Here is a 13,852-nt window from a genome sequence, read left to right as displayed (position 1 = left end):
TTTCTACAGCGCCTTTCCTGATCTGTGGCTGTCCCAAAATGAAGTGCAGTTGTCATTACAAAGTAATATGGCCTCTTTCAGAGGCCATCTTACTTTGTAATGACAACTGCACTTCACATTCTTCTTCCTCCTCCCATCAATTTTATCAGAGATAAGAATAACAGAAGCAAGGCAGGATGATGGAGTTAGGATACATATTAACCATGGTCTGAGTGAATGGCAGGACAGGTTCAGAAATGAATGGCCTCCTCCTCCTGTTTCTAGAAAGTTACCAACTGCACTATTCACTTCCCCAATAAACCAGGCAGAGCACAAAACATCAACCAGGTTCCTGACAATAGAATTATTTGAGAAAGGATTATGAGCAGCGTCTATAAGAGCAATACTGAGAGAAAAATATTTTAATCTCAGAATAATATTAACGATAACTGTGGAAAACAGTTCCATGGTTTAGGGTTCAAGCCTTTTATTCTAATCGGGTGTTTTGAAGTTAGTGAAATCCTCACAAAGTATTAAGCAGAGATTAAAGCTGTCTACCTTACATACATTACTGACTTTTGTGACTGTGCCACATGAGTGGAGTCCAGAACTAGAGGTCATAGCTTGAGGATAAGAGGTAAACCTTTTAGCACTGAGGTGAGGAGAAATTTCTTCACCCAGAGGGTACAGAATGCATGGAATTCACTCCCACAGAAAGTAGCTGAGGCCAAAACATTGTGATTTCAAGGAGAAATGAGATATTATAAGGGGTGGCAGCGTGGCACAGTGGTTAATACTGCAGCCTCTCAGCGCCAGCGTCTTGGGTCAATTTCCAGCTTGGGTCACTGTCTGTGTGGAATTTGCACATTCTCCCCGTGTCTGCATGGGTTTCCTCTGGGTGCTCCAATTTCCTCCCACACTTCAAAGATGTGCTGGTTAGGTGGATTGGCCATGCTAAATTGCCTCTTAATGTCAGGGGGACTAGCTAGGGTAAATGCATGGGGTTATGGGGATAGGGCGTGGGTGGGATTGAGGTCGGTGCAGACTCAATGGGCCGAATGGCCTCATTCTGCACTGTATGATTCTGTGATATAGCACTTGGGGCTAAAGGAATGAAGGGATATGGGGGCAAGGGGGGATCAGAATGTTGAATTTGATGATCAGCCATGGTCAAAATGAATGGTGGAGCAGGCTCGAAAGGCTGAATGGCCTCCTCCTGCTTCTAGTTTCTATGTGTCAATATGCAAATACTAACTCAATGCCGCGTCTGACAGCACAGCCCATTTCCAAGGATTTTGATTTTTGACAAAATGCACGTGACATTGTCATACCATTTGTTCCTTTAACGTTTCATCAATGAATTTGGCATTTGAAGTGTATGATGTAATTTAGCACCTTCTGACGGGAAGATCACGACAGCCCTTGGTTATATCAGGAACCAAAGCTGTGAGGATTTTAGGCACAATCTGAACCTAGCCAAGTATTTGAGCAAGGAAAAGCACACAAGGTGTTAGGATCACTAAGTGTTGTCAAACGCAGGAGCAACAGAATTTAAAAACATAAAGAAATGTCAAAAATATTAACATTCCTCTCTCTGAATAAATGAGGCACGCAACATTTAAAGTCGATTCTGCAGACTGGGTGGAGGCCAAAAGCACTACATAAAGTTTCAGAAACTTTCAAGAAAGGCTGTGTAAAGAGATAAACTGTACACATGACAGAGGAAAGAACAAAGTAAATGAAGGAAAGTTTGGGGCAGGTCCTTGTGGAAAGTCCATGCTTGTGTAACTGATATAGTGTCGCAGAGTACTGCTGCCTTACTTTTGGGTGTCAGCCTTCTGACTGGCTTGCGAAGACTGAACAGACGAGGAAGAAAAGCATTTACAAGCTCTTCGGATGTGCAGTGGAGCATGCCCTTTTTGGCTGCACTGGAAAAATACGTGGCAAAGTGTGTTCCTTCTCAGCACAGCTGGAGGTTGTTTTGTTGACGCACAGCTTGTCCACATGCTTCCCCCAACCCCGCACTATATTCCCATCATGACACAGAACAACGAGAAGGAAAACAACAGTCTAACACCAGTGTTTAATCAATCACGGCCAATTCCCTACCCTCTCTGGCGTGGAATCTTGACACTGCTCCATCAGATTTGCCAAACCGAACGGGGTGTGGATACAGCTCCACTAGAGAGGCATACCAGAGATTTTAACGCTCATTAAAATACAAAGCACCAATCTAGAAACTCATTTCCTTTTTAACACGTGCCCATTCAAGCAACATAAGCAGCCCTTTCATCCCCAAAGCAACTTGGATATTTTTTGTCTATAGTCACACTTATTTCATTTTGCATTTCATAACCAATCTCAGCATTTACATAACTATGAAACTCTGCCTTGTTGCTGCTTATTAGAACCAGACAGGAGTGAGGAGCTGTTAATACGGCCAGAGAGTTGCACGGAGCTCAGTTTTTCTGGAAAATCTTTAGGTAAATAATCGCATCAGGTTTCCAGGGGCGACAACCACTAGATGCATTATCAGTGGCCAAATGAAAAAAATAAAAGTAACTTTTTTGGCTGGAAGCAGAGAAAGGAAGTCTACAACTCTCTGCCGTGTGAACATTAGAAAAAAAATCAATCTCTATAAAGAAGCGGATTTGCAGCAGTGAATTTGAAACTTCCCGCCTATCGTGTCCTCGAATCCCAATGGTAACTCGCTTCACTCCAACTCATGAGAAGCGAAATGCTATAGCCACTCCATGCCCACGAGATTGCATTGGAGATAGCATATCAATCAAAATTTTGCCCTTAGACTTGTTTTCTAAATACAAAGTGTGAAAAGATAAAAAGCAGCAACCAAAGCATTGATGAACTGAGAAATTTAAATGCCAGCAAGAATTTACAATTCACTAGTTGCTGTATTGTGTTGCAAATTGTTTGAGGTCCTTTATCCAGTTCTTGTGGAAATGCAAAGTTATCTTGTTCTTGCTTAAGTGAGAATAAAACAAACAAAATGTGAAAAAGCAGCAAATTAATGCGGATGCTGGAATCCGAAACCAAAAGAGAAAATGCTGGAAAATCTCAGCAGGTCTGGCAGCATCTGTAAGGAGAGAAAAGAGCTGACGTTTCGAGTCCAGATGATCCTTGGTCAAAGCTAAAAGGCATAGAAAGTGGGAGATATTTATACTGCAGGGGGAGGGAATGAAAGATGAATCATAGCCACAGAAACCAGGGGAAAGGCTGCCAAGGGGATATCCCCCCTTCCTTACCTTTCTTCCCCCTTTTTCTAATTTTACTCCCAACCAGCTCTCCCCCCCCCCCCAACATCTCCACATCTTCATCTGTCTCAGTTTACCCTCTGATTTCAGCTTCTCTGCCGTTTGGCCATTCACACCCTTTATTCTCTCTATGGGCTGCCATTAGCAGCCTTTCCCCTGGTTTCTGTGGCTATGACTCATCTTTCATTCCCTCCCCCTGCAGTATAAATATCTCCCACTTTCTGAGCCTTTCAGCTTTGACAAAGGGTTATCGGGACTTGAAACGTCAGCTCTTTTCTCTCCTTACAGATGCTGCCAGACCTGCTGAGATTTTCCAGCATTTTCTCTTTTGGTTTAAATTGTGAATACTCGTATTCAACACCATTTGTAAATTGGAAGGGCCAAGTTTAGATTTTTCGCAATTTACTTCACTCTGTTATCTTTACATTAATTCTGAAGATGCACTCAGCAGAACCTGAAGGCTTTTTATTAGGGACTTGAGAAGACAATTTTAAAATGACACTTAATCTTACATTAGTTGTTATATGTGGTTACAAATATTCACAATTTTGAATATAAGAAATGGGAGGAGTAGACCCATTCACCCCTTCAAGCCTGCTCCACAACTCAATCATGTCATGGATGTTCTATCTCAATTCCATCTCGTACGACTACCCCCCTTATCCCCCAATTCCCTTCGTACCTAAAAAAATCTAACATTCTCAAAAGTGCTAATATACTTGAGAGCAAAAAAACAAGCAGATGGGGTTAAATCTAGAGTTTAAGACGGGGAGTTAACTAAACACAATTTACCAAACGTAGTGTAATATGGGTTTGCCTTCACTCTTACTGTTCGACTGCCCAGTATTGATGTTGAGATGGAGATTCTGGTCCAGAGGCTATGTTTAAAACAGATCACAGTGCTCACCTCTGTCCTGTTGTTTTGGTTCATTTTCTTTTCAATGTTCATCGCTAGCATTTGACTGCGAAAAGAGAGGCTCTTTGTTTTCTCGATGACCTGTTGGTACGGTGATACAGCATTGTTTCCCATCACCACATGTCCCTACAAATAAAGAACAGTTGCTATGATCACTGGAAATGGTCAACGATTTGCATGTGCTCATAGTTTGATGCAGCGCACTGAAGTTAGTCAAGGGATTTTAACTACTTGGAAGAAAAGCATATGCCTACAGAGAAATTAAATTTCTGTTCTAATCTCAGACATGGAATCTAGCATATATGAAAGCCTCAGGTTGCTAATACTTTGTTTGATGGTCTACACCCATTCAAAATGGAGGCTGAACTTGGCAATGCTCATCAGTACTACACATATATGTCTTTGCCTTTTACACAAAGGAAAACATACCCTTTTGATATGGGGTACCCAACAGCATTGTAGACAATATCTGCCAACAAGCGAATTTCACTAACCGCCTGAAATATATCAAATACATGCCGAGGCTTTATTATGCATCAGCCTCCACTGTAACAAATGATTTAATGAGAAGAGCTTATATTCATAAAACGCCTTTAATTTGTACAATGTCCCGAGGTGCTGCCCAGGAAAGCTATTGAACAAAATTTGACACTGAGCTACATATGGAGACAACCAAAAGCATGGTCAGAGGGGTAAGTTTTAGGAATGTTCCAAAGGAGCAGAGGTTTAAAGAGGAATAAAAGAGATGGGGGAGATACTAAATGGTTTTTTTGCATCCGTATTTACTGAGGAAACGGGCATGGAGTCTACGGAAATAGGGCAAACAGGTAGGGAGGTCATGGAACCTTTACAGATCAAAGGGGAGGAGGTGTTCGCTGTCTTGAGGCAAATCAGAGTAGATAAATCCCCAGGACCGGACAGGGTATTCCCACTGACCTTGAGGGAAGCTAGTGTTGAACTTGCAGGGGCCCTGGCAGACATATTTAAAATGTCAGTATTCACGGGGGAGGTGCCGGATGATTGGAGGGTGGCTCATGTTGTTCCATTGTTTAAAAAAGATTCCAAAAGAAATCCAGGAAATTATAGGCCAGTAAGTTTGACGTCGGTGGTGGGCAAGTTATTGGAAGGTGTGATAAGGGATAGGATCCACAAATATTTGGATAGACGGGGACTTATTAGGGAGAGTCAACATGGCTTTGTGCGTGGTAGGTCATGTTTGACCAATCTATTAGAGTTTTTCGAGGAGGTTACCAGGAAAGTGGGTGAAGGGAAGGCAGTGGATGTTGTCTACCTGGATTTCAGCAAGGCCTTTGACAAGGTCCCTCATGGGAGGTTAGTTAGGAAGGTTCAGTCGCTAGGTATACATGGGGAGGTAATAAATTGGATTAGACACTGGCTCAATGGAAGAAGCCAGAGAGTGGTTGTGGAGGATTGCTTCTCTGAGTGGAGGCCTGTGACTAGTGGTGTGCCACAGGGATCGGTGTTGGGTCCATTGTTGTTTGTCATCTATATCAATGATCTGGATGATAATGTGGTAAATTGGATCAGCAAGTTTGCTGATGATACAAAGATTGGAGGTGTAGTGGACAGTGAGGAAGGTTTTCAAAGCTTGCAGAGGGATTTGGACCAACTAGAAAAATGGGCTGAAAAATGGCAAATGGAATTTAATGCAGACAAGTGTGAGATATTGCACATTGGAAGGACAAACCCAAGTAGAACATACAGGGTAAATGGTAGGACTCTGAAGTGTGCAGTTGAACAGAGGGATCTGGGAGTACAGGTACAGAATTCCCTAAAAGTGACGTCACAGGTGGATCGGGTCGTAAAGAGTGCCTTTGGTACATTGGCCTTTATAAATCGGAGTATCGAGTATAACAGTTGGAGTGTTATGGTAAGGTTATATAAGGCATTGGTGAGGCCGAATTTGGAGTATGGTGTACAGTTTTGGTCACCTAGTTACAGGAAGGATGTAAATAAGGTTGAAAGAGTGCAGAGAAGGTTCACAAGGATGTTGCCGGGACTTGAGAAGCTGAGTTACAGAGAGAGATTGAATAGGTTGGGACTTTATTCCCTGGAGCGTAGAAGATTGAGGGGAGATTTGATAGAGGTGTATAAGATTTTGATGGGTATAGATAGAGTGAATGCAAGCAGGCTTTTTCCACTGAGGCTAGGGGAGAAAAAAACCAGAGGGCATGGGTTAAGGGTGAAAGGAGAAAAGTTTAAAGGAAATATCGGGGGGGCTTCTTCACGCAGAGAGTGGTGGGAGTGTGGAATGAGCTGCCAGATAAAGTGGTAAATGCGGGGTCACTTTTAACATTTAAGAAAAACTTGCACGGGTTCATGGATGAGAGGGGTGTGGAGGGATATGGTCCAAGTGCAGGTCAGTGGGACTAGGCAAAAAATGGTTCGGCACAGACAAGAAGGGCCAAAAGGCCTGTTTCTGAGCTGTAATTTTCTATGGTTTCTAAGAGTTTCAGACCTTGACAGCTGAAGACATTGCAGCCAAATGGTAGAATGACTAAAATCCTGGATGCTCAAGTGGCCAGAATTGAAGATGCACAATAACGCTGCAGGGTTGCAGTGCTGCAGGAAGCTAGAGACAGCAAGTGGTGAGGCCATGGAGGGATTTGAAAACAAGATGAGGCTTTTCAAATTGAGGCATCAGTTAATCAGTAGCTAACACAAATCAGCAAGCACAGTGGTGATGTGTGAACAGAGCTTGGTGTGATTTGAGATCCGGGCAACAGTGCTTTAGACAACATGGACAGTAGAATCTGAAAGGTCAGCTAGAAATGCGCTGGAGTGGTCAAGTCTGAAGCTAAGAAAGGCATGGATGAGGGTTTCAGCAGCGGATGAGCTGAGGTAGGGTGCAAGTTGGGCAACACTGCTGAGATAGGAATAGGCAGTCTTATTGATGACATGGATGTGTGCTTGGGAAGCTCATCAAGGTTAAATGTGGCACCAAGTTGAGAACAAACTGATTCAGCGCCAGGCAGTGCCAGGGAGAGGGGGAGGGGAATTGAATCAGTGGCTTGTGTCAGGGGGACTAGCAGGGTAAATACGTGGATTTACAGGGATAGGTGGGATTGTTGTCGGTGCAGGTTTGATGACCAAATGGCCTCTTTCTGCACTGTAAGGATACTAAAATTCCATTTAGAAAGCCCTGAAAGTCTGCCTTAATTATTTTAACTGACAGATACCAATCTCAGATCACCCTTGGGCTCATTACATTTCTTTTAATACATTTTGGAAATTTGCTTTCCACTAATTGAACTTCATGCCCCGCTGATCTGATATGCCCTGAACTGTTATATTAGGTTCATCCATCTACCTATATTACTTAATACACCTCTGAGAACTCTCCAGCCCCTAACTGTTTCTCTAGTCTGCAGATATTAAGCATCAATTTCTCCTCACAGCTCACTTGTGACCGTGTTCATTTCAAGCACGTCCTCTTAAAGATGTGTTGACCAATGCATCACAGAACCTCAACATAAGCACTATAAACTTACAAGAGTATCCCAACATTTGAGCTGCCTCAGCATTGTCTCACCTCCTGCCTCTGTCCTTACTCTTCAGTGTTGGCAGCATCTTTAACAGTTCCTGCACCCAGGACTCATACATTCCAAGCGTTAACATTTGCAGTACTCGACTCAGCAACCTGTTCTTGCCAGCTTCATACTATCTCACCTTGCAGGAAGGGGCCCGGGGGGGGGGGGGGGGGAGAGAGAGAAGAGGGGGCCCGGGGAGGAAAGGGGGCCAGGGGGAAGAGGGGGCGCGCGCGGGAAGGGCGCACGCGGACGCGGGAAGGGCGCACGTGCACGCGGGAAGGGTGCACGCGGGAAGGGCGCACGCGGGAATGGGAAACCACTGGAGTTGATGAAGTATATGATGTATTCCTGACATGCAGATGTGGAACCATGAGAGCACAACACTAAGATGATGGACTGTGAAGGAGACACACCCAGAGAGGAAGGAACACTCAAACCGACTGACACCAGAGAGATTGAGAAAAATAATGGAGAGTTGACGCAGTAGAGTTAAATAAAATAACGGTGCGCTCTCAGCAATTGAAGAGAACCACAAATAATAGGATTGCAACTAATAGGTGGTTTAGAAAGAAGAAGCTATGAAAAGTGGTGCTGTTGCAATTTTTTCCTTCGAAAGTCATAGTTTTAAACATTTTCTTGTGGGGGGGAAAAAGATCTGCTGTGGACTACTAAGAGAAAATTAAAAAAATAACAGCAGAGTGATAATGCTTCTCTGAAGAGCCTTAGGTCATGCTAAAACTTTAAGGGTGCTATATAAATGCAGATGGTTGATATAGAAGGCAGCCCTGTCACTCAGAAGTGGACATTGCTGATGGGAAGGTGGCAATCACAGATATTGTCCCCAATATGTTAATATGATATCTCACTTGTGGTCATTGGAGGGTCAGAGCTGAAACATCTTCTGGAGACAAACACCACAAGTTCAAACACTCAGTTCAGGTCTTCACACTCCCAGCCTTTGTAACTCCAGCATTTGGTGACGATACATTACACCACATTTGGCCAGAGTCAAACACAACAATCCAAACACACAACCTCTTACCAGTTTTGAATCTATTTTTGCATCCAGCCTTGCGTTTCGAATTAAGTTGACAATCCATCTCTCTGCTTCTTCAGGCGTCATATTCAGTTTCTCGGCGAGCATACTGCAGTGGAGGAAAAGAGAACATCTTAAAACAAGACAATTCCATCACTTAATGTCGGCACTCAAGTGGTTATAGTCTTCAAATTGTCCTCTGACTTGGTAAAATGACAAACTTGTACAATGGAAGGATAAGGCTTGGAGGTCTCCAATAAACAGGTCTTTAGCTTGTTACTTCAAATACATGAACTTATCACAAACACAATCACCCAGGTTAATGTGTGTGACTGGTAATAACAGCTGACCATCAAACACACTGAGAAAACCAGGGGTAAAGATGTGTTTCTTTTCAAAAGACCTGTGGGAACCAAAGGGTAGTCACAGTGGCTTTAAAGTGAAAAGAAAGAGCATTAGCTGAAAGGAAACCATTTATATTGTCAGCTCGCAGAGAGGAAACTGGGTGAGTAGAAGTTTGGTGGGATTCTGGGTATGATGAACTTGGAGAAAACAGAACCGGAGGCGAGAAAGAAATATGGGTTTGGGGCGGGGGTGAGGGAGGGCGGGGGGTGAGGGAGGGCGGGGGGTGAGGGAGGACGGGGGGTGAGGGAGGGCGGGGGGAGGAAGGCCGAGGGGAGGGAGCGCGAGGGGGGGGGGGGGTGGGGGTAGGTGTAAACTGTAAACCAACAACTGGAAGGGAGAGGGGAACTCTGAAAAATTACAAATCACCAGGTGAGTAGTACTTTGCACATTGTTGGCCAGTTAGTTTAACATTATCATCAAGAAAACACTGGAAGCTATTGTTGAAGATGTTACAGCAGGGGACTTAGAAAAATTCAGGGCAATCAGGCAAAGTCAGCATGGTTTTGTGAAAGGGAATCATGTTTAACCATTTTTATTGGAATTCTCTGAAGGAGTCACATGTGCTGTGGATAGGGGGAACCAGTGGATGTACTTAGATTTCCAGAAAGCTTTTGATAAGATGTTACATCTAATGTTAATAAAAGCTCATGGTGTAGGATAACATATTGACATGGATATAAGATTGGTTAGCTGGCAGGAAACAGAGTAGGCATAAATGGGTCTTTTTCTGGTTGGCAAGATGCAATGAGTGGTGTGCCACAGAGATCAGTGCTGGGGTCTCAACTTTTGATATATTATATAAACAATTTGGATGTAAATGCATCAGAGCAATTCAGAGAAGGTTTGCTAAACTAACACCAGGAATGAGCGGGCGGTATTATGAGGAAGGTCGGGACAGATTAGGTTTGTACCACTGGAATTTAAAAGTCAGGTCAGCCATAATCTCACTGAATGGTGGAGAAGGCTCGAGGGGCCAAGTGGTCTACTCCTGCCCCGAATTCATATGCCCCATGTAATGAGGGTTTCATGGAGATAAGGGCACTATGAGCAAGTTAGCAGTTACATAAATTGAAGCAACTGAGGCCAGGTGTCAGGCAGTTGAGAACGAGCCCACAGAATCTTCAGTAATTTAAGAAAAGTAAGGAGGCCATTCAGTCCATCCTGCCAATGAAGTTTGTCTGGTGGACTAATCCCAACACCTGTCTTGTTGCTCTGGCTCTATTATCCACTTCTTCAAATATTTATCTAACTTCCCTTTGAGCGTTTTCTGCCTTAATCACTTCCTGAGCGAAGCATTTTACACTTCCAAAATTCACCGCCCAGAGAAATTTCTCCTCATCGCTTTTCTACTTTAGTGACAAATTTAAATTGATGCTTCCAGTCATTGACCTTCCAACCAGAGGAAGTAGCTATGTTTTACTCACTCTTTCAAAACCTCCATTAAATGTTCTCCTCTACATGCCAACCCTGGCTCAGTTGGGAGCATTCCCTCCTGAGTCTGAGTCATTCCCCACTTCAATGACCTGAGCACTAAATCTAAGCAGACCTCAGCAGTGCTGCAATGTGGGGGGTGTGGCCTTTTGGTTAAACCATGAAATTGAGGTCTTTCCCGATCCCATGACACCAGTTAGAAGAGCCAGGAAACTTTCATACCTCATCCAACAATGGTGATAAAAGATTAGTAAGAGTTTTAACAACACCAGGTTAAAGTCCAACAGGTTTATTTGGTAGCAAATACCATTAGCTTTTGGAGCAGCGCTCCGAAAGCTAATGGCATTTGCTACCAAGTAAACCTGTTGGACTTTAACCTGGTGTTGTTAAAACTCTTACTGTGTTTACCCCAGTCCAATGCCGGCATCTCCACATCATGATAAAAGATTATCCAGTCATTATCACATTGCTGTTTACAAGATCTCACTGTGCATAAATTAGATTCTGCGCTTTCTACGTTAAGGAGTCTCACAACACCAGGTTAAAGTCCAACAGGTTTATTTGGTAGCAAAAGCCACTAGCTTTCGGAGCGCTTGCTGCTCCTTCGTCAGGTGAGTGGGAGTTCTGTTCACAAACAGGGCATATAAAGACACAGACTCAATTTACAAAATAATGGTTGGAATGTGAGTCTTTACAGGTAATCAAGTGCCAACGGTACAGACAATGTGAGTGGAGAGAGCGTTAAGCACAGGTTAAAGAGATGTGTATTGTCTCCAGACAGGACAGTTAGTGAGATTTTGCAAGCCCAGGCAAGTCGTGGGGATTACAGATAGTGTGACATGAACCCAAGATCCCAGTTGAGGCCGTCCTCATGTATGCGGAACTTGGCTATCAGTCTCTGCTCAGCGACTCTGCGTTGTCGTGTGTCGCGAAGGCCGCCTTGGAGAACGCCTCCCCAAAGATCAGAGGCTGAATGCCCGTGACCGCTGAAGTGCTCCCCAACAGGAAGAGAACACTCTTGCCTGGTGATTGTCGAGCGGTGTTCATTCATCCGCTGTCGCAGCGTCTGCATGGTCTCCCCAATGTACCATGCCTCAGGACATCCTTTCCTGCAGCGTATCAGGTAGACAACGTTGGCCGAGTTGCAAGAGTATGCACCGTGTACCTGGTGGAAGGTGTTCTCACGTGAGATGATGGCATCCGTGTCGATGATCCGGCACTTCTTGCAGAGGTTGCTGTGGCAGGGTTGTGTGGTGTCGTGGTCACTGTTCTCCTGAAGGCTGGGTAGTTTGCTGCGGACAATGGTCTGTTTGAGGTTGTGCGGTTGTTTGAAGGCAAGAAGTGGGGGTGTGGGGATGGCCTTGGTGAGATGTTCGTCGTCATCAATAACATGTTGAAGGCTCCGGAGAAAATGTCGTAGCTTCTCTGCTCCGGGGAAGTACTGGACGACGAAGGGTACTCTGTCCGGCATGTCCCGTGTTTGTCTTCTGAGGAGGTCGGTGCGGTTGTTACTTTCTACGTTACCACAGTGATTACTTCAGAAGTATTCTGTTGGCTGTGAAATGATTTTGGTTTGCAGAGGTTGTGAAAGGCTCTATATAAATGCAAGTATGTTATTCTTACCATCCTCTGTTCCAGTGAAAATTGTCTCACCACCTCTTTAGAACTAGTTTGCCACCCCAGGTATGATGAACCTGGTCTTTATGCTCTGTTTGGCTTTAAAAGGCCGTTTCACATCAGGATGCCAAAAGTTCTGCACATAACTCTTTGGCTGAAACAATATCAGGTGTTACAAATTTCCCATTACTTTGTTGTGTGTGCACTCTATGTCACGGTTTACAAAACCCAAACACCACCCCTCAATAAGAGCCCCATTCATAAGCGATTATTGGAACCAGGGATTTTTGGATGCTGTTCTGTTGATGGAAAACATATCACCGGAGTGCCTTTACTTGCAGGGAAACGATGGGGCAGCTGCTTCAGTTGTATACCATAAATCAGGTGTCAGCAACTTATTTCAATGGTCACTGGGAAATATTCATTTCCTAACTTTGGGGAAAAGGAAAACACCAATAAAAATTCTGAGTTTTATCCCCACACTGTTGACTGATCTTGGCAGCTTAATTATCCGAGGTCCAATTACATTTCACACGCATAGCTGGTAGCTTGGTACATTAAAAAAAGCATCCAGCGCAATCTTTCTGCAGCAATGATACCAGACATTTAGCTCAAAGCAGAGAACATCAGAGGAGGGATAATACTACACTTGGCAACTCCAGTGTTTCTGTTATATGCCACTGGCACACAAATGAACCACAGTGAAAATCAGTCTAGAGAAATGCTTCATGCTAATTCTATTATTAGGTAGAGAAGATATTCAATTTGCTTTAGCACTTGTACCCTGAAGGTACAAACGCCACAAATATGGATCAGAGAGAGTGGGATGCTTTGTAAATGTGATCGGCAGTGGTCAGCGCACTGACTGGTACCATTAAAGTGTAGACTCAAAGACCAGTCTCTACCACATTCTCTGCCTAAAATGTGAGGTGCATAATTTTTATTCCTTTAGAACAATCCGAGATGCATTCCTTTGAGTAAGCATCACAAATGCAGATGGTGTTTCCTGTGGTTTTTCAATAAACTTGTTGCATATCCTGCTGCTGTGTGGCTAGTTTCAGAGACCCATAAATCCCAGTCTATCATCAACTACAAGTTTCAAGCAACTCCTGGCATTCTCCTGCAGCAGCAGTCTGCATTTACCTGCCAGTAAATAGCACGCACTAAAGCCACAGGCCAAGAACCTTGCAGTTTCCCACTACTTCCTGCAATTAAATTTCTTCAGAAGTCGGGTAACTTTCTCATCACAATTAACTCTGCTTCTGCACGCAAAAACTGAAACCAACCAGCTCAATTATGAAGAGTTATCATGCTTTGAATTTTTCAGCATTGGTAAGTAAAGCCGTACATTAACAGAAGATGTGAATGGGTTGAGAGATTTCATGGGAAGAATGAAAATTTTGCAATAGTAAACTTGATCAAGAACATGTGTGCATACAGAAAGCCTGGCGTACTCCCAGCATCCCTTGCCCAATTCCCACCGACACAAGCACCCTGGTCATTTATCTCCTTGGTATGGGGCAATAGGGACTCAAAATGACAAACAAGCTGGTCCACCATGCTCACCCCATATTCAGGTCTAAATACTTCCCACTCCCTCTCATCTGTGTCATCCAGGAGAGGCAAAAAAAAAGTAAAACTCCCA

The 13,852-nt window shown here is 43.8% G+C and overlaps 1 protein-coding gene across 1 annotated transcript in view; it reads right to left on the bottom strand.

Moving 5' to 3' along the window:
* LOC144495994 (eukaryotic translation initiation factor 3 subunit E) overlaps window positions 1-13,852 on the bottom strand; it is a 128,268-nt gene that overhangs the window by 6,624 nt on the left and 107,792 nt on the right. The window contains exons 11-12 of the mRNA XM_078216920.1: window positions 8,761-8,863; window positions 4,159-4,293 (exon numbers count right to left, since the gene is read on the bottom strand). Of these exons, the coding sequence (XP_078073046.1) occupies window positions 4,159-4,293; window positions 8,761-8,863 (238 nt within the window). The remainder of the gene's footprint in view (window positions 1-4,158; window positions 4,294-8,760; window positions 8,864-13,852) is intronic.

This window comes from Mustelus asterias, chromosome 7 (genome assembly GCF_964213995.1).
Source record: "Mustelus asterias chromosome 7, sMusAst1.hap1.1, whole genome shotgun sequence".
NCBI lineage: Eukaryota > Metazoa > Chordata > Chondrichthyes > Carcharhiniformes > Triakidae > Mustelus > Mustelus asterias.
The sequence above is the reverse complement of the archived record's forward strand: the minus strand, read 5'-3'. Positions and strand labels throughout refer to the sequence as shown.